Source organism: Nicotiana tabacum, chromosome 11, assembly GCF_000715075.1.
Source record: "Nicotiana tabacum cultivar K326 chromosome 11, ASM71507v2, whole genome shotgun sequence".
Classification (NCBI taxonomy): Eukaryota; Viridiplantae; Streptophyta; class Magnoliopsida; order Solanales; family Solanaceae; genus Nicotiana; species Nicotiana tabacum.
The window spans coordinates 16,644,666-16,666,839 of record NC_134090.1 but is presented as its reverse complement, the minus strand read 5'-3'; the positions used below and the strand labels follow the sequence as shown (position 1 = coordinate 16,666,839).

The 22,174-nt window shown below is 34.4% G+C and overlaps 2 protein-coding genes across 2 annotated transcripts; both read right to left on the bottom strand.

The window, feature by feature from the left end:
• Positions 1–5,478: 5,478 nt before the first annotated feature.
• On the bottom strand, positions 5,479–6,111 carry LOC107802328 (uncharacterized). The gene has a single exon (XM_016625800.1). The coding sequence runs from the start codon at positions 6,109–6,111 to the stop codon at positions 5,479–5,481; it is 633 nt and encodes a 210-aa protein (XP_016481286.1).
• A 7,154-nt stretch (positions 6,112–13,265) lies between these two features.
• On the bottom strand, positions 13,266–13,958 carry LOC107802330 (histone H2B). The gene has a single exon (XM_016625802.2). The coding sequence runs from the start codon at positions 13,861–13,863 to the stop codon at positions 13,435–13,437; it is 429 nt and encodes a 142-aa protein (XP_016481288.1). The 5' UTR covers positions 13,864–13,958; the 3' UTR covers positions 13,266–13,434.
• Positions 13,959–22,174: the final 8,216 nt, after the last annotated feature.

Below are 22,174 nucleotides of genomic sequence, written 5' to 3'. Positions count from 1 at the left end.
TAACAACTCGTGATGTAAATAAGTCTAAACCTGATCAGTCGATATCAAAAAGTATTGTCCAAACACAAATAGATATTGAAACAACTCCCGCAGTTTTCATACGGAGAAGGTGCCCTGCAACTGTAAAACAATTGTCGTAGAGGAATGACTGGCCATCTGGTGTTAGTGCACTTGAGGGATCCTCGAAGGTTAACAAAGGAAGATTTCCATTTGTAAATGACATTTCAGTGGCTGTTAATTATAAGCTTACGACTGCATTCTCAAACTTTGTCAAAGCAAATATGCAATTGGGAGAGTGTGTATTCATTTCCATATACTTTTGTTTTCATGTTTTCTTAATTTTTGTTCTTATATATATCTTCTTTTATACGAAATAGGGAAGTGTATTTACCCATTGATCAAAAGTTGGACCCTTATTTTGACTTTGAAGTTGAACAAATTGATGATAAGACATTTTTTCATACCTTAAACTATTCTAGTAGGCGGCTGTCTAGTTCAGTATGTGTACTACTTTTAATTTTTTTTTTGTTGTAGTAGTTCATTCATATTATTAGTGTTAGTCATGTTTTCTTTCTCTCTTTTTTGCAGCACTTGAATATTATATTCTACTATCTTAGAAAGAAGGCGAAATATGGAATTAATATACCAATCAAAGTCACAACTACAGATACTCTTTTTAATAATATCATTCAAAGTGTTTTCACAAAATTTGTAAAAGGTGGGAAACAAGATCATTTGATTGATAGATCATACGATATCATGGAGTACATGAAAGGATTTAGGATGCATTGCAACACTACATGGCACCTGGTTAATCATGTCCTCTTTCCAATTAATTTGGCAGAATAGTGGCATTGGATATTGGGGTGTGTATAATTTCACAGGAGATGTTTTTACGTATATGACTCGCTATGTAATCGAAAGCACAAAAAGTTATTCCAAAGGTGGCAAAGGCATATGCTGTGTTGATCCCCCTGCTTCTAGTTAGCATTGAATTTTATAACTAAGGAAGTGAAATTACAGTACAAAATGGTCTACACATGGGAAAGGAGTTGACTAATCCTTTTGAGATTGAACTGATTACAAATCTGCCAACACAGCAAAATTCGTAAGAATAATTACTTTTTTTTTTTTACTTTGTTTTCCTCATTCATATTAACATTTTTCACTTCTAATAGATTTTTATATTCTATTCATTTGATTTATGCAGAGATATTGGAGTATATGTTGCATGTTTTGCTGAGTATATTATTGAAGATCTTCCAATCCATGTTGCCAATTTTGATGTGGATGGTCTTCGAGCTAGGTTTGGTATATTGTTGTGGCACTATGGGAGGAACAAGCAGTTGCGTGGCAAATCAAGTGAATATGAGGCTCCAGTAGCACCTAAAAAGACTCGTGGAAAGAAACGCAAGAAGTAGTATAGGTCTTTTTTTCGTTTTAGTTAATCATAGCATGAAAACTTTGTAGGATTTTAATAGTTTTTAGTGAAGTATGGTATTTTGCATTATTAGATTGTTAAAATGGCAGCTTTTAAAAGTGTTTTCTAGAAATACAATTGTAATAGTACAATATATTGCTATAACTGTTTTAATGTTGAAATCTATCTTCAGTTTGTTTTATTATGCTTCTTCCATAAAGTTGTTGGTTTATTAGGAGTGCCTTTTGGAGACAAAATTTTGTCAGCACTTGAAGTCAAGCCATTAGTGTAGAACATGGTTGTTACAGCAGCACTGTTAGTTTCTACTCCTACTGCTATTTACAGCAAGAGGAGCATTGTTAGTTCGTTGTAGTACACCAGCAGAAGTTATTTTTGGAGGTGTATTTTTAAGGGAGTGACGACGTTCAAAAGAAGAATTATGTTGTTATTTTGTTGAAGAACAGGACGGGCATTGATTTGAATGAGAAGAAATATTTTTAGAAAATGAACTGGTTTTGAAATTATATTGAGAGTAGTTGTTAGTTGTAGCTGAATCTTAGAACATCTGTGCATAATTTGCATTGATGCACCAGTTGTATTATGCAAAGATTTTGGTTCAGGTATATTAGTGCAGTAGAATTATATACCAATCAGGTATACTGATATACCATTTGGGTATCACGTTGTATTTGAATACATTTTTCCTACAACAACTAGATGTAAGTACTGACATGAGTTGCAAAGCATGCACATTTTGGGTATCACATTGTATTTGTGCACCATTTGTATTTCTGCGAATATTTTTGGTTTATCCATACTAGTGCAATACAACTATATACCAATAAGGTATACAAATATACGCACACTTACATTTTAGCATCTTTTTTCCTACAACAACTAGATGTAAATGCATCCCACTTTTGTATACTAAAATAGAAAATAAACATATTCTCATTGAAAACACAAGTAGCCTGTCACGACTCCGGTTCGCCTTCCGTGAACCATCGTGATGGCACCTAGTCTCTATGACTAGGTAAGCCTAACAATGCAGATTATAAACAACAATTGCGAAAGAGATAATTAAAAATCGAAATAATGAAATAAAACAGTATTTAAAAATGTCGTTCGGCATACACAATAACAACTCTTGAAACTAATAACTTTTCCCAAAACTCGGAATCTCATGAAAGTACAAAAGGGCTAATACAAAAGGGAGAGTAGACAGAGACTCTTCGGTCTACGGACGCGGCAGATATACCTCGGAGTCTCTACGAACGCCTCGTCTCAAGCGTGACAAGTCTGAGTGGAGGTACCTAAATCTGCACATGAAAAACATGCACATAAAGGGCATGAGTACACCACAGCGGTACTCAGTAAGTGCCAAGCCTAACCTCGATCGGGTAAGTGACGAGGAAGGTCAGGGCCCTACTAAGATTAAGTGAAATATAAGGTGTGACAGTATAAGATGAAGCAATACAAGTGAAAGATAATAATAAGAATTAATACAGGATAATAAGGATAACAACAACTGAAACAGAGGTAAAAACAATCACAAGAAATACCACTCTTCACGAAGATAATAACCGGGGATCTCTTAGTACCCTCAATATATACCAGTAATCTCTTGGTATCCTCAATATATGCTAGGTATCTCTTGGTATCCCGAGGATCTCTTGGTATCCTCAATATATGCGAGGGATCTCTTGGTATTCCGAGGATCTCTTAGTATCCTCAATATACGTGTTAGGGATCTCTCGATATCCCGCACCTCAGCTCAAAACATAATATGTACAAGGGACCCCCCGGGATGCTGATTCAAATCTCTAGATCTCCAGATCTCCAAACTGAGAATAGAATTTTCAGCTAAAAATTCAGAAGTTTGAGTGTAAACTTCTGTAATACTTATAATTTTTGACATTCTGCTTTGCCAACGAAATCAAAATCGTAAAAATAAGATGCGAGTTTGAGCATCAAAAGTTTTAGCATCTTCCAAAGTCAAATCAGCTACTTCTATAAAATTTAAGGAGAAAAAATCGAATTGTAAAGAGAAATTAGCATCTTCGCTATGTTTTTTCACACTTACGATCTTCAAATTAGGGGATGCCGGTGGAAATCTCAATTTTGTGCGCTTATTTTCTAAAATTTTGAGCAGCTTTTGCATTTTTATAGGCAGGGTATTAGCGTGGGGTAGTTATTTTGAGATACCTGTTTATTTATTAAATGGGTAGGAAATTATAATTATTTAATGGGTAGAATTCTTTTATGGGTAGAGCAGGGTAAATAGTTTCACTTTTATAGGTACTCTTATCTTTTTCTCCTTTTTATGTAGGGAGGTTTGATTATAAAATAATTATTTTGATACTTTGCATGTATTTAAATTAGACGTCAAAAGTCTTTATAGTTTACTAGCCTTAGGTATGCGTGTTGTGCGCGGGGCGGATTTACGCTTATTGAAGCGGTGTCGCGTGACACCACTTCGTCGGAAAATTTTACTAAATATATGTATTTATACTGTATGAAAACAAATAAGTAGGAAACAATGACATCACTTGACATTAATTGTATCTTGGTGTAGGTTAAATGTTCAAACCTCAACTTGTACGTTTTCCTTTTGCACATTTTTCTTGTCTAAAGGTATGATAATCAAAGTTATATTTTAATTCTTTTATAAATTTCGACACAGCTTAAAAAAAAATTATGCGTACGCCCCTGATTGTGCGTGTACACCATAAATAAAACTTTTTAAGAAAATTACATAAATATCCTATTGAAATACTTTTGCTTGTTTGTTTTCATATGAAAAAAGTTTCTACCAATTTTTCCATTGTGTTGTATTTATATTTTACCTTCACAAAATACATGTATATATGATTTATCCACCATAACCTAGGTTGCTTTTTACTTTTTTTTTTCCACGTATATATGGCAAGTGTTTCATATCACTTAGATATTTGCATTAGTTTGTACACAAAAAGTTACTATATCGCTAAAAATATTTTTTTCAAAAACACTCTAAAAGAAACAGAAAATTACAGTTGAAACCATCAATCGTTAGCATTTCAGATAAAATTATGAAAGAACAAAAAATGTACTTCATAAAAAGAAAATTATTTTTTATATTAGATTGAAGTACCGAAAATATATGTAAATTTCAAATGAGTATTACATAAGCATTTCAAGTATTAGTAAAGTAAACATTATTATTGGAATTCGCATAATAGTAATTCAGGCATTTCTTAAATGTTACTTGATTGTGATTAAAAATTTACTCAGTTCCCGAAAGAGTACCATATATATAAACAACGAAACAAATAAAAATATTGGAGGAATATATATACCTCATATGAATTCACAAAATATTGTCAAAATACCTAGCTTCTGCAGTGTTTGGCTATGCTCAAATTCTCAGAAACCAAAACTGTCTTGTTCTTCCCATCTCAATTTACCGCGAGAATTATTTAAAAGGGTAATATATGCGATTTATGTGGAGTTGGAAGAATATATTGTGAATTATATCGTGGCGAGCAATTGAATTCCAATTGAAGAGTATTTTTTTTCATTAGAATATAAAATTCTATTATTAGTTGACTTCCTTTATTTACGTCTAAATTTTAGGAATATATACATTCCTTTCCTTTTCTGTATTTACCTAGGATTCTAAGAATTTTTTTTTCTTAATGTCGGATACAATTTAATTGTTTCTAAGTTTCAAAGCTAATAAATCTACATTTATAAAAAAGTTAGATATCAAATTACTAAATATTAGAAAAGTTAACATGAAAAGTTGTTACATAGTTAAACTATGGAAAATATTTATATAAGGTCAAATATAATCAATTTTAAAATTCTAAATATTAAGATTTTTTTGAGTTAAAATTATATTCTATTGATACTCAAAAATATTATAATTTGGTTCCTATAGTAGTTTTGACTTACTACTACCCCTTTACATCATTTATACTATGTCATGGATATCAAAGTGTCTAACTAACTATAACTACCAATACAGACACTAGTATCTCATCTATACCTTCTATTTCTATTTGTACATTTGTTCTTCAGGGAATCCAATCCAGTTTCTGCAGCAATTCTCTGCATTTTCTGTTATGCTGCCCTCGAACATGAATATGCAGAACTATTTCCTTGCAGATTTGATATTCATCATATTTGCCATCCTCAAATCTGCCTCTGTTCCTCTCTCTCCATATCATTGCAACTGTCATGGCAAAAACACAGCATGTGATGCTATTGATACTTGCCCTGCCTTTTGCCTTTTTGCTGATCCATTCCAATTCACATTCCCAGTCTCCTATATTTCTTTTATGCCCCAGCCATGAGCACAGTTTAGTCCACAACCTTTTTGTTATTGGACACTCAAAAAATAGATGGTTGAATGTCTCTATACTATGCTTACAGAAAATACAGTCTGTTGGCACAGTAATACCAATTTTCAGCAATGTATCCACTGTGGCCAGCCTCTTATGCACTGCAAGCCACAAAATGAATCTGTACCTCGGATGTACACTGGTATGCAACATTAAGCCCTTCCATTCCACTTTGCAATATTCTGGGATCAGCTTCAAGTACACCTGCTTGATTTGAAACTTGCCATTCTTACATAGCCTCTTTAATCTTTCATGCAAGGTTCCTTGGAGTTGCTGATGCCTCATAACCACTTCTCTGCTATCCATTATCTTCCTTAGGAGTAGGCACTGTGTCCAGATCCTTTTTCTTATATAGAAACTATGAACCCATCGAATCCATAGGCAGTCTTTCTTTCTAGTTAAATCCCATAAGTGCTTAGTAACTGCTGCTTTGTTCCATACTTTGATGTCCAGTATGTTTAGTCCACCAGCTGCCACTGGTTTACATACATTCTCCCAAGCTACTAGTGCCTTCTTTGAGATAGTTTCAATCAATTTCAGCACCTTTTTTGGGATAATGAACACCTGAGCCCAGTATGTCTGTATACCAAATATGACTGACTGCCTTTATCAATTGACACCTTCCTGCATAGGATAAAAGCTTTGCTGACCAACAGGTAACCTTTGTTGCTATCTTCTCAACTAGAGGCAAGTACTGAGTAATAGTTAGCTTTTTTGAGTCTAACGGAATGCCCAAGTATCTAAAAGGAAGCTTTCTTCACTAAATCTCAATGTTTGCAGGAATCACTAAATACCAAATATGACTGCCTTTACCCCAATATTAAGGTTTTTTTTTTTTTTTTTTTTATGTATTTCGAATCAGGAAAGATTTAATAATAAAAGTTTAATACATTTCAAAGTCATAAATATTAGAAAAATAATTCAATTACTATGTCGAATGTCATAAATCTAATTTTAAAGGGTAAAAAAGACGAATAACAGTTCGCTAAGAGGCTTGTGATATCAAATTATGTAATACATGTTTCTGATGATATATAGTAAAATTCAATAGAACACAGCCGGTGATGTGCAGATTCAATTAATTAGAATCAGTAGAGACTACATAATATGATTGGAGGACATAAAAAGATTTTTATTTCAATAACTTCATTTTTAATGGTGGCATCTTGTATTTCCACATTTTTTATGTGTATCGTCTGTATTTTAGAAGGGAAAATATTTCATATAAACATGATCTGTATTTTGCTTAGAAGTAACATAAAATTAGTTGATGATAGAACGTAACTCGTAAATATTTTCTAAAATAGTTCTAACAATGAAAGGAAAGAACCAATTTTTCTTATATTGTTCACCTTTTTTGTACTAATTGTACTTGAATTGGGTTAAATAAATTGATTTTATCTTACATAATATGTATGAACAACTTGAGTAGGCATAGCTTAATACATAATACTACTACTGTAGCTTCGTCTAGTAGTAGCTTATTACAGTATGGCACTAAAGTCACTTGTAATAGAAGGCTATACCAGCCACTCTCTGTACGCGGTACTTAAATATATATAAATATTATCTTTTGTACCAAAAAAAAAACGTCAATAACCCTAAATACAATTTTATGGTTCCCTCTCCCCCCCCCCCCCGAAAAAATTACCGAACCCTAAATCTAAAGTCTAAACATAGAAAAGAACCTAAACCTAAATAAACAAAAGACACGGCAATAAAATTTAATTGCCAACAAATTCTTAAACCTATAATGAATCCTAATTAGTTGCAGAATCTTAAACTTTAATAAAGAAAAGTTGCACTCAACAAAAAAAAAGGCAATAAAACGGCACTTTTTAATTTTTCTTTCAAATTTTGTCTGTTAGTGTTTGTAATTACAATTTTCCAACGTTAAATTTACTTACGAAGGGTAAAAAAAAAGAACAATATCTTGATGGAGATTTCGTACTTTTAATATAGTATAAAAAATATAGATTAAATTATCCTCTCAATCAATTAATTTCAGATAAAATAAGAGATATTGGAGTATTATATTCACACTCATATTTATTGCAAGATAACAATTGTGAGGCTAGCTAATTCTAGGATAAAAAGTCATATGATGAAGGTACTGTCTCCAAAATTCTTCTTTTATAGCCTTTAAGAATGCATAGTATTGACAATAACCAAATTAACTAGTGTAAACCTAAATAAACACATATTTTTTTTATTATACCAAAGCATCTACCACAAAAATATTTAATAAACACAAATCTCGTATTATAATCATAGTATAAAAGTTCGTATGGTTATTTCTTTGCAGTGCGTTTGATTTGAATGTTGTTTCCAATAAAAACTAGTCTCTCGGGCTACGAGAACATTAAGTCATAAAAATAAATTGGTAGAATAAAAAACTAATTTCCTTGGCAATTCAAATACTCCATGTCCACAATAACTAGGGATGACAATAGGGCGGCTGGGGTAAAACTCACAAAAATTTCAATCCGGCACGTCCCGCTTCGCACAGTTATTTTTCAGTTTTCAACCCATCCCACCCCACTTTTTTTTTCTTTTTTCTCTAATTTTTTTTCTAAAACAAACTAGTTTGAGATTTTATTATTTTATAAAATGACGAGTTTAATAGAATCACATAAACATAAAACTGAGAGAGTATTACGCTGATCTTCTAAAATAAATGGGTTACTATCATTTCCTATTACTAATACGATATCTTGACTTATGTAATATCACTTTTGTGAGACTTATGCAAATTAATTAATTATAAATCAAAATAGTATTCGTGCTAATGAAGAAAGATATGAATTGTAGTTTAAATGATTGCTTTGTTTCAAAAAAGATAAAATTCAAAGTTGCCCCGCATTAAACTCGCAACCCGCCCCACATCGCTTTCAAAATTTTAAAAATTATTTTAACTCGCCCCGCCCCGCACCCGCATAAGAGTAAACCCGCCACAACCCGCACCCGCCCCATTGCCATCCCTAAGTCAATAAGTGACTATTTTAACTTTTTATTTTGATCCAAAATAAATGTCCATTGACATAATCAAGAAGGAATTAATTTTGATTTTCCAAAATTTACCCTTATTTACATATTTCAATATGTCAAGGTAATATTTAATAAACCAAAGAAACTATTACATAAACTACAATTCTAACTCTACACGCTCCTAATGTTTTCGCCAAGTAATATATATATATATTTTTTTGGGTTTGCCGCTTGTAAACTTCAAAAGATCGGAACTTACATATGAAAAATGAAATATTTAATTCATAGTTTGAAATTCTTAATTCAAAATAGATCTTAGAAATTATATTTTCAATAACTCGTTATAGTGAGTAAAATTCCACTTAGGCGAGCATATTATGTTGGAATTTCAGCACACGGAAAGTTCTCAGCATAATATGTTAGATTATGGAACTCCTGCGTATAAACTTCTAGCATGTTATGTTGCTGGAATCTTTTATGTAAAAAATTGAACTCTAACATATTACATTGAAATTTTTTCGAATTTTAAAGGGTATTTTATTCAGATTTTATCTTTACGTGAAAAAATTACTAAATTTCAATTACTTTTGAAACAATTGCTATTTTCAATTACCAGCCATAAATTTGACTATTTCTGATTTTTACTCAAACAAGCTCATATACCAGACCTTGTTAATTCGTTCATTTATCTCGTTTATATTGACAATAATTTCATTATACGTTGTCAGTGCCTATTCGTTTAATTAAGGGGTTTTAGCATCTACATTTATAATGTAAGTGCGAGGCATTTAATATTAGATTTTGATTTCCTTATTCCGCGTCAATCCAAGCTCCAAAGAATAAAACTTATCATACGGCAAAATGCAAAAAACTCTAATTTAGTGATTTAAAGATATAAAAATAGTTTTGTGACTTGACAATATAAAGAATAAATTCAATGATCTTAAAAGTGCAGTAAATTAACTTTGTGAATTTACTAATACAAGAGGTAAAGTTCAATGATTATTATAGACAATAAATTCAACAAAATATAATCTAAATTGAAAAATAATGCAACAATCGTAGTATTTGATTTCAAATAATACGAGTTTACAATCTCTATGAATCTTGTGATTCTTCTTTTCTAATATAAATTCAAGGGCTTTCGAGCTTGATCTTGAATTTATGCTTGTTTTCCACGAACGATGATCTTGAATTGAACTAGCACAAACTTAGATTTGAACTCGTACTCCTTGAGCCTTGATTTATTCTTCGTTATTTAGCTTGAACTTGAACTTGAAACTTGAATCTTATGGAGAAATTTGCGACGTCTGATCCACAAGACATGTCATTTACACATGTGGCATAGTTGCATGGGACTTTTATTTGACTTGCATGCCTTGTCATGTTGACACATGGCATGATCCTATCGGCTCTTCCATTTGACTTGGCAAGCCACGACGACACGTGGCACCAAACTGGGCCTCTAGGAAGATGATATATTGGACCTAATGAAGTTGGCTCATCACTTGTAGCCAAGCTAAATGAGTTAGCACAGTAAATATTTATTGGACTTAACTAATTAAATGTAACAACCCAGCCCGTTAGTGTTATTGTCCGCTTTGGGCCTAGGCCCTCACGGGTTTAAAACGCGTTACTAGGGTCTATGACTTGTTAACTTATATACCCATAATTCCTCTTGTGTTTTTGCCGATGTGGGATGTTGTCTAAAGTATGGGATGTTACATACACCTACTCTAATGGACTCAGTGTCCTCGATGAGTTTTGTTTCACTGCATGAGATTCGCCTAGACTTAACACTGAGGTTTGCCCCACCTAACTGGGATTTGCCTAAACTCGGTTGAATTCTGACCCACCATCGGCAAGGCTGACACAAAAGTGGCTATGATACCATCTATAACAGTCCAACCCGCTAGTGATATTGTCTGCTCTGTGCCTAGGCCCTCACGGGTTTAAAACATATCACTAGGGTTTAAGGCTTGTTAACTTATATACCTAGAATTCCTCTCGTGTTTTTACCGATATGGGACTTTGTCTAAAGTTTGAGGTGTTACATTAAACCAATTATATTAGCACATAATATTTTTTTGGACTAATATATTTAAAATGAAGTCCAAATTATTTTATTGAATTTAAATCCAACAAATTTTGCATGTTTACAACTATAACCAAATAAATTAAATTAAACACTATAGACAATTAATCAAACTCACCAATTGAAAAGTCAATGATAGGAAAATTAAAGGCGATTCATAAAATGTACTTATTGATCTTCCAAAAAATAGGAAGGAAAAAAAAAAGCAATTTTAATTTATTGAACAGTACACGGAACTTAATTTAGCGACCCATATGCTGACCCAAATATTGTCGTGATGGTTGATTGCTTTGTTCTTTAATAAAACGGGCTATAAGCTTGTAATCTTTTATCTTGTGCTATTTCGAAACATTAAGAGCCTCTTTTGGCCAAGCTTCTGGGAGGCCAAAAGTATTTTTTTCCCCAAAAAGGTACTTTTAAAAAAGTTTAAGCTGTTTGACCAAGATAAAAAAGTACTTTTAGCCAATAGCAGAAGTAATTTTTCTGCTTTTGAAAAGAAGCAAAAACAGAAAATTAATTTATTTAAGATAAAACTATCCTCACCTTAAAATTTATGCTTTTCAAATTATCTCTTACTAATTTAAGTTTTTTTTTTTCCATATTTGTTTCTGATTTTTATCATTCTCTTAAATTTAAAGATATGTTATACATGAATCATATTGTAACTTTCCAAATTCTTTATTGACTTTTCTTGTTTTTGATTTTTTGGGGTGTAATGTCTTGTAACTTTTCAAATTATCTTCTTCTTTCTTCACACTAAAGCAAATTATCTACATCCTTTTTTGGATTATCAATTCTCTTCCTACAAATATTTATTTATAATTTCTTCTGTTATAGACTATTAGTTCTCGAATCTTTAAAACAATTGTAAAATTTAATTTGTGAAAATTACCTACAAATAGGTAATAAATTTACAACTTCATCGCATATATATATTATTAAAAGATGAAGAAAAAACATCCACATTAAGCCAAGTGGCAGTTCACAATAGGCCGCCATGCAATTTACAACAAAGTTGGTTAGGTTATGTAATAATTACTTTCTGATTTAAATTTTAAAAAAATAAAATTATACATTATGTATTGCTAATAATTAGTTACTCTTCAAAATTATTTTTATTTTACGCTCAATGTCATATTATTTCAAGTTTGTCACTTAGAATCATCTAGTTATAACTACCATGACTATACATAATTTTATCCGACGATATTTTTCTACCGATAAGGAATTCAACTATTATGCTAATGAAGACATTACTACACAGACATAGGAAGGAGGTGGGTCTTCTGATATTTCTTTAGAAATGCAAGACAAGTCTACTACTATGGAGGCATTATGTGATAGAAGAAGAGATGAAATTGTTGAAAAATATTATCTTTACTTATTATTTCATGGTAGATTATAAATATATAATAATTTGTGGAATAGACTTCTAATTCATGCGAAATGATGTATTTTGATTATTCAAATCATTATGCAACAATAAGTAATTATATTAGATAATATTATGTATTTTGGTATAACTATATATGTAAAATTGAGTTAAATCTTTATTATGTTTGTTTACATTATATTTTATATTTTAATTAAATAAAATAAAAAATCTCTTACAATAAATATTTAAGTTTATTTTTCTCTTTAAAATAATAATAAGACCTTGGTACTATTCTTTTTGGTAATTTGACACTCAAAAGCACTTTTTAGGAAGATTGACAAACACAATTTGTTTACCAGACGTTGCAAAAAGTACTTCTTAAATGAATTGACCAAACATAAACTATTTTTAAAATAAGCAGAGTTTGACATTTTGGCCAAACGGGCTCTAAAATTAATCTTCCTCCATGACCGATCTTATTGTGAAGAAAAATTAAATGTCATTGTGAGGTTTAACAGAATCATTACATTTTGTGTAGTATAATTGCTGAATGATCGGGACATCTGAAGAGGCTACTCAAAAATTGAATTTAATGAAAACGTGTCAATACTACTTTGTCAATTGGGAAAAATTTTCAATAGTAAAACTTAATGAGCCACACTTATAGCAGATTTATATTGCGGACAGATTGCAATTATCTGAGACAGCACCAAAGTATCTAATGATGAAACTAAAGAATTCAATAATTAATATTTAATACTAATAAAATCATTTGAAAACCAATCACGTTCTAGCAAAACGCATAATTACCAAAATTAAGAAATCACTTGAGGGAAGATGATTAAGATAACAGATTGAGATAGAATAGTAATTAACAAATAAATAATGTTAGACTGAGCAACTCAATATTGTGACTAACACTAAAATGGCAACTGAATTTGAATGAGAAAACATAACTATCATCATTTGATAGCCACTGACAAATCTAACCATACCAATTAATTTTATCAAGACAATTTCAATTTAAAAATTAACATAACTTCCAATTTTGCTACAGATGCAGAACTGTAAAACATTACACCAAAAGTTCTTCTTTACATCACCAAACTCTAATTGAACTCATAAACGCAACAGAAACCAAAAGGAAAAAACAACAAAAACCTATCAACTTTCAAGAGCTGGTGAATTTGGTAACAGCCTTAGTACCCTCAGAAACAGCATGCTTCGCCAATTCACCAGGAAGTACAAGTCTCACAGCAGTCTGAATCTCCCGAGAAGTAATCGTAGGCTTCTTGTTGTAACGGGCCAATCTAGAAGATTCCTGAGCAAGTTTCTCGAAGATATCGTTGATGAAACTGTTCATGATACCCATAGCTTTGCTTGAAATTCCAATATCAGGGTGAACCTGTTTCAGCACCTTGAAAATGTAGATCTTGTAAGTCTCAATTGACTTCTTTGCCCTCTTCTTCTTCTTGTCTCCGGCAGCAGCGGCGCCGTCCTTCGGGAGCTTTTTGCCGGCCTTTGATGATTTCTCGGCGGTGGGGGCTTTTTCGGCAGCTGGTTTTTTCTCTGCGGGTTTTTTCTCAGCCTTTGGTGCCATTTCAACAAGATTTGAGGAATGTAAGAGGAGATTAGCAAAGTTTGTAGGAAATCGGAGGGATTTTGAGTTCGAATTGTGTGAAGGGAATGGTGTAAAGAGATTTATTATATAAGAAGCTGGGGCGACCTATTGATTGGTTAATTTGGGATGACGCGGATCGTGAGTTTCAGCCGTTTGATGTTCTAGTCAATCAACGGTGTAAAATGAAGGATGACTTGGATTAAATTATAATCTCCTCCTACTTTGGAGGGAAAGCAAGACTTCCCTTCCTTTTTTTTCATAGTAAAACAAGATTTCGTCCTACCTCCCCCCCCCCCCCCCCCCGCTTATACTGGTTAAACGAATATAAGGGTGTTGAAGAGAAACTAAAAACTAAATCAAGTCGGCTTTTGATATTGAACAAGCAAAAATATCGATCAAATCAACATAATGTATTTATTATTTATACATTCTAGCATGATCGCGATCCTTTCTTCATTTGTAATATTTCTTTTTGTCTGGTAAAACCATTTATATATTATTAATTCGATTAATCCGAATTCCGTCACATAAAGTCCACTAAAGGGGCATGCCCTCCTTAGTTCCTATCGGGAATTTCTCAATATTTGAGATGTAATATTTAATATGACTATCATAAAGGATACATTTTGTTGATATTAATCTTGATTCTAACAGTATCCTCACTTTCCTATCATATATTGGTTAATTTTTACAATCTTTGTTCTTTTTTCATCACAAGTCAACATTTAAAAAGCTCATATATTTTTATTCGATATTATTTTTTCAGGTTTTGTTGTCTTAGAGCCAAGGGTCTCCCGCAAACAAACTCTTTATCCCCTCTGGGATAGGGGTAAAGTCTGCGTACACTTTATCCTCCCCAGACCCATTGAGTGAAATTTTACTGGATTGTTGTTGTGTGTTATTTGTTAATGCGCTTTCCAATAACACGTAAACAAGTTATTTCTGGGCCTTTATAAGGAAAAGAAAAATAGATCATTTTATGGACATTTCTTAAAAGTAAATAAAATATATTGATGTTATAAATTTTATTTTGAGTTGCATTGATGAATTGAAGTTAAAAACAAGTCATTCGTCTATTCTTGGCATAATAGCCTACTAAACCCTTGTACTTGTTCCGATTTGATATTCTGGTCCTCCTACTTCACTTGTTTTTATCCAAACACTTTAACTTGATCAAAGTCTATATTTTAAACTCCTCTGACTGTTGACCAAGCACATGCGACAATAAAATAGTTGAATTGGACAAAGTGTGTGTAATTCACGGGGACAACGAGCGTGCATATAAAGATTTTGAAGACGAAATATAAAATAAGAAGAAAAAAAAATATTAAAATAAGAATAAAAAATAAAATTAAAAAAAAAAGATAAAATAAGTATTTAAAAAAAAAAAAGCAAAGTGATATTGTCTCTTTCTGCTGTACCTCGCACCCCACTCCCATTTAATTTATATTTTCTACTGGCTCCCCTACCCCCCACCCCCTCTCCCTTTTCGTTATTTCACCCTGTACGCTTCTTTTTCTTCCCCACTGCCCCCTCCCTTTTCATTTTTTCCCCTTCTTCTCCCCCCCCCCCCAATTTCTTCTTAAAAAAAAAAAGAAAACACAATCTCTGAAGATCCCTTAAAAGTGGCCATTTCTGCTATCAATACTTATTTTCTTTTGTTTACATTTAATTTTGACCTTTTTTGGTCGTGAAACCCCCAACCCAGCTTCTTCTTTCTCATCCCCCCTCCCCCAATATCTGACTCCGGCAATACCTTGGTAGCAGTTGCTAAGAACGACGCAGAATTGATCTACCTAATTAAAAATACCTAAATAACTATTCATCGACATAATGGTGAGACTGAGAAGGGATATGAGACGGACAAGGAAGAAGAAATATGTGCACTACTAAGCACAAGGCATCCCTAATTTGAGAGAAGCGAGATGAGATGGGGCATTAATTTTCTTAAAGAAAATAGTATATAATAAGTATTTTTAGTAGATACAATATAAAAACTGACATGGAATATGAAGTATCATCCACGTCAAGCAAGTGTAACAACTCGGCCGATCGTTTTGAGAATTTAAGTTCCGTTAAGCGGCATAAGATCTTGAGTAGCTTCGTAATATGTGTTATTACTTGCGTACATGATCGAGTTTAGTTACCGGAGGATTCAGAGTCAAATGGAAAAAGGATTATAGTTTTTGAAACTTATGAGGTTAGAGTTGACCGGTATTTAATTTTTGTGTAATCGACTCTAGAATGAGTTTTGGATGATTTCAACAGTTTCGTATGGTGATCTTGGACTTGGGCGCGCGTCCGAATTTGGATTTGGAGGTCTGTAGGTAAATCGAAGTATTTAGGCGAAAGTTGGAAGAGTTGAAGTTTGGAAGATGGAGAAGTTTGACCAATAGTTGACTTTGGTGATATCGGGGTCGGAATGCGATTCCGAAAGTTGGAACAACTCCGTTGTATCATTTAAGACTTGTCTGCAAAATTTGGCGTTATTTCAGATTGAATTGATAGGTTTTGGCGCGAGTTTTAGAAGTTGGAAGATTTGAAAGTTCATAAGTTCGATTCATAGTGCGATTCGTAGTTTCGACGTTGTTTGATTAGACTTGAAACCTCGAGCGAGTCCGTGTTAGGTTATGAAACTTGTTGGTGTATTTAGATGGGGTCTCGGGTGTGTTTCGAATAGGTTACAGCCATTTTCTTCTATTTTGGAACTGCTGAATCTATCATCTAGTTTTCTCCTTCGCATTCGCGTCTATTCCTCTATGTTCACGAAAAGTAATTTTGGAGGAAGGAATATTTGTTCTTTGTGTTCTGTAATGACCCGGCAGGTCGTCTCATGAGTTACCGCTCAGTTTCCCCTATTTCTCCTTCTTATTTCTTTGTTTATCGGTATTATGTGTTATCGGATTGGTTGGCTCGGGTTCGAAAAGGTTTTGGCGAAGTTTGAGACACTTAGTCTCTTTTGAGTGAGTTTAAGTTGAAAAAGTCAACAAGATGTTGACTTATGTGAAATAGGGCTCGGATGTGAATTTTTTGAGGGTTTGGATAGCTTCGGGAGATGATTTGGGACTTAGGAGCATGATCAGAACGGGTTTTGGAGGCCCAGAGTAGATTTAGGCTTGAATTGGCAAAGTTGGAATTTTGGCGTTTTCCGGTTGTCACACCTCCTTTTTCCGCACCCGAGGGGGCGCAGGAGAGTTTTTTCCAATTAAAGGACAATCGAAACGGGATTTGTTTATTTATTTCAGAGTCGCCACTTGGGAGATTTAGGGTGTCCCAAGTCGCCAATTTTAATCCCGAATCGAGGAAAGAAGAATGACTCCATATTACAGTCTGCGTACCAGAAATCCGGATAAGGAATTTTGTTAACCCGGGAGAAGGTGTTAGGCATTCCCGAGTTCCGTGGTTCTAGCACGGTCGCTCAACTGTTATATTCGGCTTATTTATCTGATTTTTTATACAATTATGAACCATGTGCAAATTTTATCTTTTACCGCTTTATTATCATTATTTTTTAGGAATGTGAACATCGCTTAAAACATATCTTTGGACTGTGTCACATGAAATGCACCCACAATCCGAAACATATTTTATTTGATGTTTTAGGATTTGGATTTGGGTCGCATGAAATGCGCACCCGAGTTTAAGAAAGTGATTTAATTAAATCGCGTCTAAAGAGGCTAACGCGTTATTATCTTTAGGGAAGACAGTGAACTTCACTAAACGGCTCATCCCAAATTCTAAGTATTTATTATGACTAATTATTGAGGGCCCCGCAATTTGCATTTTTACTTGGCGAGGCTCGTCTCATTCATTAAAAAAAATTTGCAACGTCATGGAAATGCATCTCATACCACGTCACAGTCAATGTACCCGTGATTAGAGACACATTTCGATTCCATTGAGATTTGGATTTGGGTCACATAAATGTGCACCCGAGTTTAGGGAGATACATTATTAAGACGCGCCTAAAGCAACCAACGCATTATTATTTTTGGGGAGGGCCGTGAAATTTGTTAAATGGCCCATCCCGGAATCTAAGTATTTAATACATATATTTTGTGAGGGCCCCGCAATTTGTCCCTTTTATTTGGCGAGGCTCGTCTCATTTTATTTTTTATTATTATTATTTATTATTTATATTTTTTTTTATATTTTTAAAGGGATGCCATTTTTACGCTTTTAACCATACTAAACCTTACAGCTTCTTTACAACTAAAATCTCATAACTTGTTAGAGGTTTAATAAAAAGAGTTTTAGCGAACGAGTATTTCGGGAGTAGTAATAACATGTACTAATAATAAAAAATTTTGAATGAGCTAAGCGAAGTAAAGGACGAACAAATTAACGTCAAACTTGTGTCATAGAACAACTAGTCAAACTTAATTACATGACATCAAATAAACAAGAATCACATAACGCAAAATGAGCAAAAATGCATACGATGAAACATGAGCAGAAAATTATCATATCAATTGATATATTGCAACTTCGAACATTGAACGTAAAATTTCTTTATCCAATACATCGAGGCTTACTAACCTGAATAAACAGAAACGCATAGAGCCATGGACCGAACCTCAATATCGACTTCAACGGACGGACTCGACGCGCCGGACCTCGACGAACAAAGACGACCTCAACGGACTGCACGACAACAGTGAAAGAACAACGATAACATCCGCTGAAGCAGTGGTGGTCGCGTTTGGACAGTATAGCTGAAGCAAAGGTGTTTGGACGGTGTTCAGTGGTCGTTTGATCCATTGCTGGGCGTGAGGAAACGACAGTGAAACGGGTTGTTGCTGTTGGTCGTGGCGCTGGGGAAGGTGACACAGCAGCAGCAGCAACAACTGCTGCTCGACGGGGTGATGGTTGTTTGATGATGGTTTAGGGTGGTCGGAGGTTTTGGTGGACTGGTTTTTTTGGTCGACTGCTCCTTGGGACGTGGGGTTTGGGTGTTTGTTGACGATGCAGGCGAGACGGAGAGGGTCAGCTGGCCGGGACGGAGTGGTCATTTGGTGATGGGTGGTTGCAGGTTGGCAGTGGGTCGACGGAGATGGTGCGTGGGGGTGCCGGAAGGTGGTGACTGGTTGGTCGCGATGGCGGAGCTCGCAACGACAACAATGGCGGATTCAAGGAGGAGGAAGGGGTTGCCGGTGGGCTTTCGACGCTGGGGGGGGGCAGTAGGGTTTTCTTCGTTTTTTCCAGGAGGAAGCCGGAGGAACAGTACTATTTTTCTTTTTTAAAAATTCCCAAAGTCCTCCTGTTCCTTTGTTTCATCCGTGTATTTAGCATGGGTTTGCCCAGAAAAATGAGCCCACGCGTGGTGGGGTTCAAGGCATATGTCCCCCACGCGTGGTGGGGTTCCCCACGTGTCCTGGACACGGTTTATTATGGGCTAGGTCCGAAAATTAGGCCTAAAACCGGGTAGTTTGAACCCGAATATTATTCTTTTGCCCGGACCCGAGAAATAGGAACACGTTGTTTAACTAGTCCTATGTAAGCAAAATAATTACCAAAAATAAGACTAGTATTTAAACAAAACTATATCTTCTTTTTTTTTAAATATTTTTCAAGATTTAAAATAGCTACAAAATATTAATGAAACTATTTTTTTGTAATTTTCATTTTAAATATTAAGATAAAATATGAGGTAATATTTTTGTATTTTTCAAAGTTAAAATGACTATAAAATATTAATAAAACTATTTTTTTGTAATTTTCGTTCTTTAATGAAGACAAAAATATGAAGTAATATTTTTTTGTATTTTTTCAAAATTATAATGACTGCAAACATTAATAGAACTATATTTTTTTTATAATTTTCGAATTTATATAAAGTACCAAAATAAAGTACAATTTTTGTATTTTTCAAGTTTATGAGAGATACATAAACTAAAATTTATATATATATTTTTTGAAATTTCTTTTTGCAACGAAATAAAGTAAAAATAGTTAAAATGGTTATACTAGTCCTAAATTAGATATTTAAGCTTAAGAACGTAAAAATTCCCGGGGAGGGTAAAAAATCACGTGCTTACAGCTGCCCCTCTTTGATTGGAAACACGAAGAGTTTTCCGACAAAGAATGACTAGACATGTTTTTGACCCGACCATTACTTGGACGGACTACACTTAAGGAAAGGGAGGGAATGTGACCGAGCCCTGGTATCTGAGCTACCTACATATCCTTGGTTATACAGGAATCAGGCCACGTGTAGTTCGGGAATGAGAGAGATAGTGAAGTGTACCGAGGTGAAGAGCCGATCGAGGTGCCGTTCCGTTGAGGTTCCGGTCCGCGGTCCTGTCATTACAACAAAAATGAAAACTGAAAAAGACTAACTAAGCCTATCAGCTACTAGTTACAAGGATTCCTATCTCTAAGTCTTCTGAAACTTGATCTTGAGTCTTGAATGGTGCTTCATACAGACTTTGGATTTGAACCTTGATACTTGCTAGTTGTAGGTGCTAGTTCTTGAGCAGACCACATTTGTTCTCCACTTCCGTAATTTGGGTTCTTTTTTTTTTTTCCTTTTTTTCTCTTTTTTTTTCTTCTTGTTTTTTTTTTGGTGACCAGCTTCTGTTGATCATCCCAGACTGTTGACTTGCATTCTTGGGGCGAGCTTCTTGTTGCTTCTATCTTGGATTGAGTGCTGGGGATTTTTGTTGTAACCTTCTGCTTTCCAGTGGGTCACTGCTTGATCTTGAAAAATGTTTCCCCGTTCTACAGGCGGACTCCTGACTTCTTCTATCTTCGACACGCAACAACTTCAGGTCTACAGGCGGGTCCCTGACAATCAAAACAAACAAAACAAACAAAATTTCCTAACCCAGTTTGTACTGGGAAGATTTGTGAGTCGTTAGCAAAATCGTAACTCACTTACACTACTGATGCAATGATGAGAGTAAACTAAAGACTAGGCTAGGATGTGCATCTCCTATGAGTAAAACCAAAACTCTTGCTAGCAAATGTGTCTGCTAAAATAAAAACCTCAATGACTCAAACTAGAAAGTGTGTCTTCTATGGTTGAATCGGAATGAGCTAAACTAGGAAGTGCATCTCCTAAGGGTGAAAACTTCAGTGACTAGAACTAGGAAGTGCGTCTCTTATGAACTTGAAAGACCTTGATTAGGAGGTGCGTCTCCTAACGAGTAAACTTCAAAAAACTGGACTAGGAATTGTCTCTCCTATGGTCGAACTTAAAATGAATCAAACTAGGAAGTGCATCTCCTAGGAGTGAAATCTCAATTCCGGAAGTGCGTCTCCTGAAATAAAATATAATCTAAAAAGCCAAACTCGGGAGTGCGTCCCCTAAAGTAAAAGTACAACCTGAGTGAACCAGACTAGGAAGTGTGTCTCCTAAAATAAAATAGTCTTAGGAAGTGCGTCTCCTATGGGTGAAACCTTAATGATTTTGAACTAGGAAGTGCGTCTCCTATGAATGAAATTTTTTTAGGAAGTGCGTCTCCTATGGGGTAAAAGTAAACTTAGGAAGTGTGTCTCCTATGGGCAAAACTAAACTTTGAGGAAGTGCGTCTCCTGTGGGTACAATAAACTTAGGAAGTGCGTCTCCTATGGGTACAATAAACTTAGGAAGTGCGTCTCCTATTGGGGATAACTGTTCTTAGGAAGTGCGTCTCCTACTGGGTGAAACTATTCTTAGGAAGTGCGTCTCCTATTGGTACAATGGATCTAGGAAGTGCGTCTCCTATTGGTAAAACTTAGCTTAGGAAGTGCGTCTCCTATTGGTGAAATCAACTTAGGAAGTGCGTCTCCTATTGGTGAACCTATTCTTAGGAAGTGCGTCTCCTAATGGTAAAACTGAACTTAGGAAGTGCGTCTCCTATTGGTAGAACTAAACTTAGGAAGTGCGTCTCCTATGGGTGAAATGAACTTAGGAAGTGCGTCTCCTATGGTGAAACTGAACTTTAGGAAGTGCGTCTCCTATGGTGAAACTGACTTAGGAAGTGCGTCTCCTATTGATGAAACTTGCTTAGGAAGTGCGTCTCCTATGGTGAAACTGAACTTTAGGAAGTGCGTCTCCTATGGTGAAACATATCTTAGGAAGTGCGTCTCCTATTGGTGAAACTGAAACTTAGGAAGTGCGTCTCCTGTGGGTACAATAAACTTAGGAAGTGCGTCTCCTATTGGTAGAACTGAACTTAGGAAGTGCGTCTCCTATTGGGATAACTGTTCTTAGGAAGTGCGTCTCCTACTGGGTGAAACTATTCTTAGGAAGTGCGTCTCCTATTGGTACAATGGATCTAGGAAGTGCGTCTCCTATTGGTAAAAC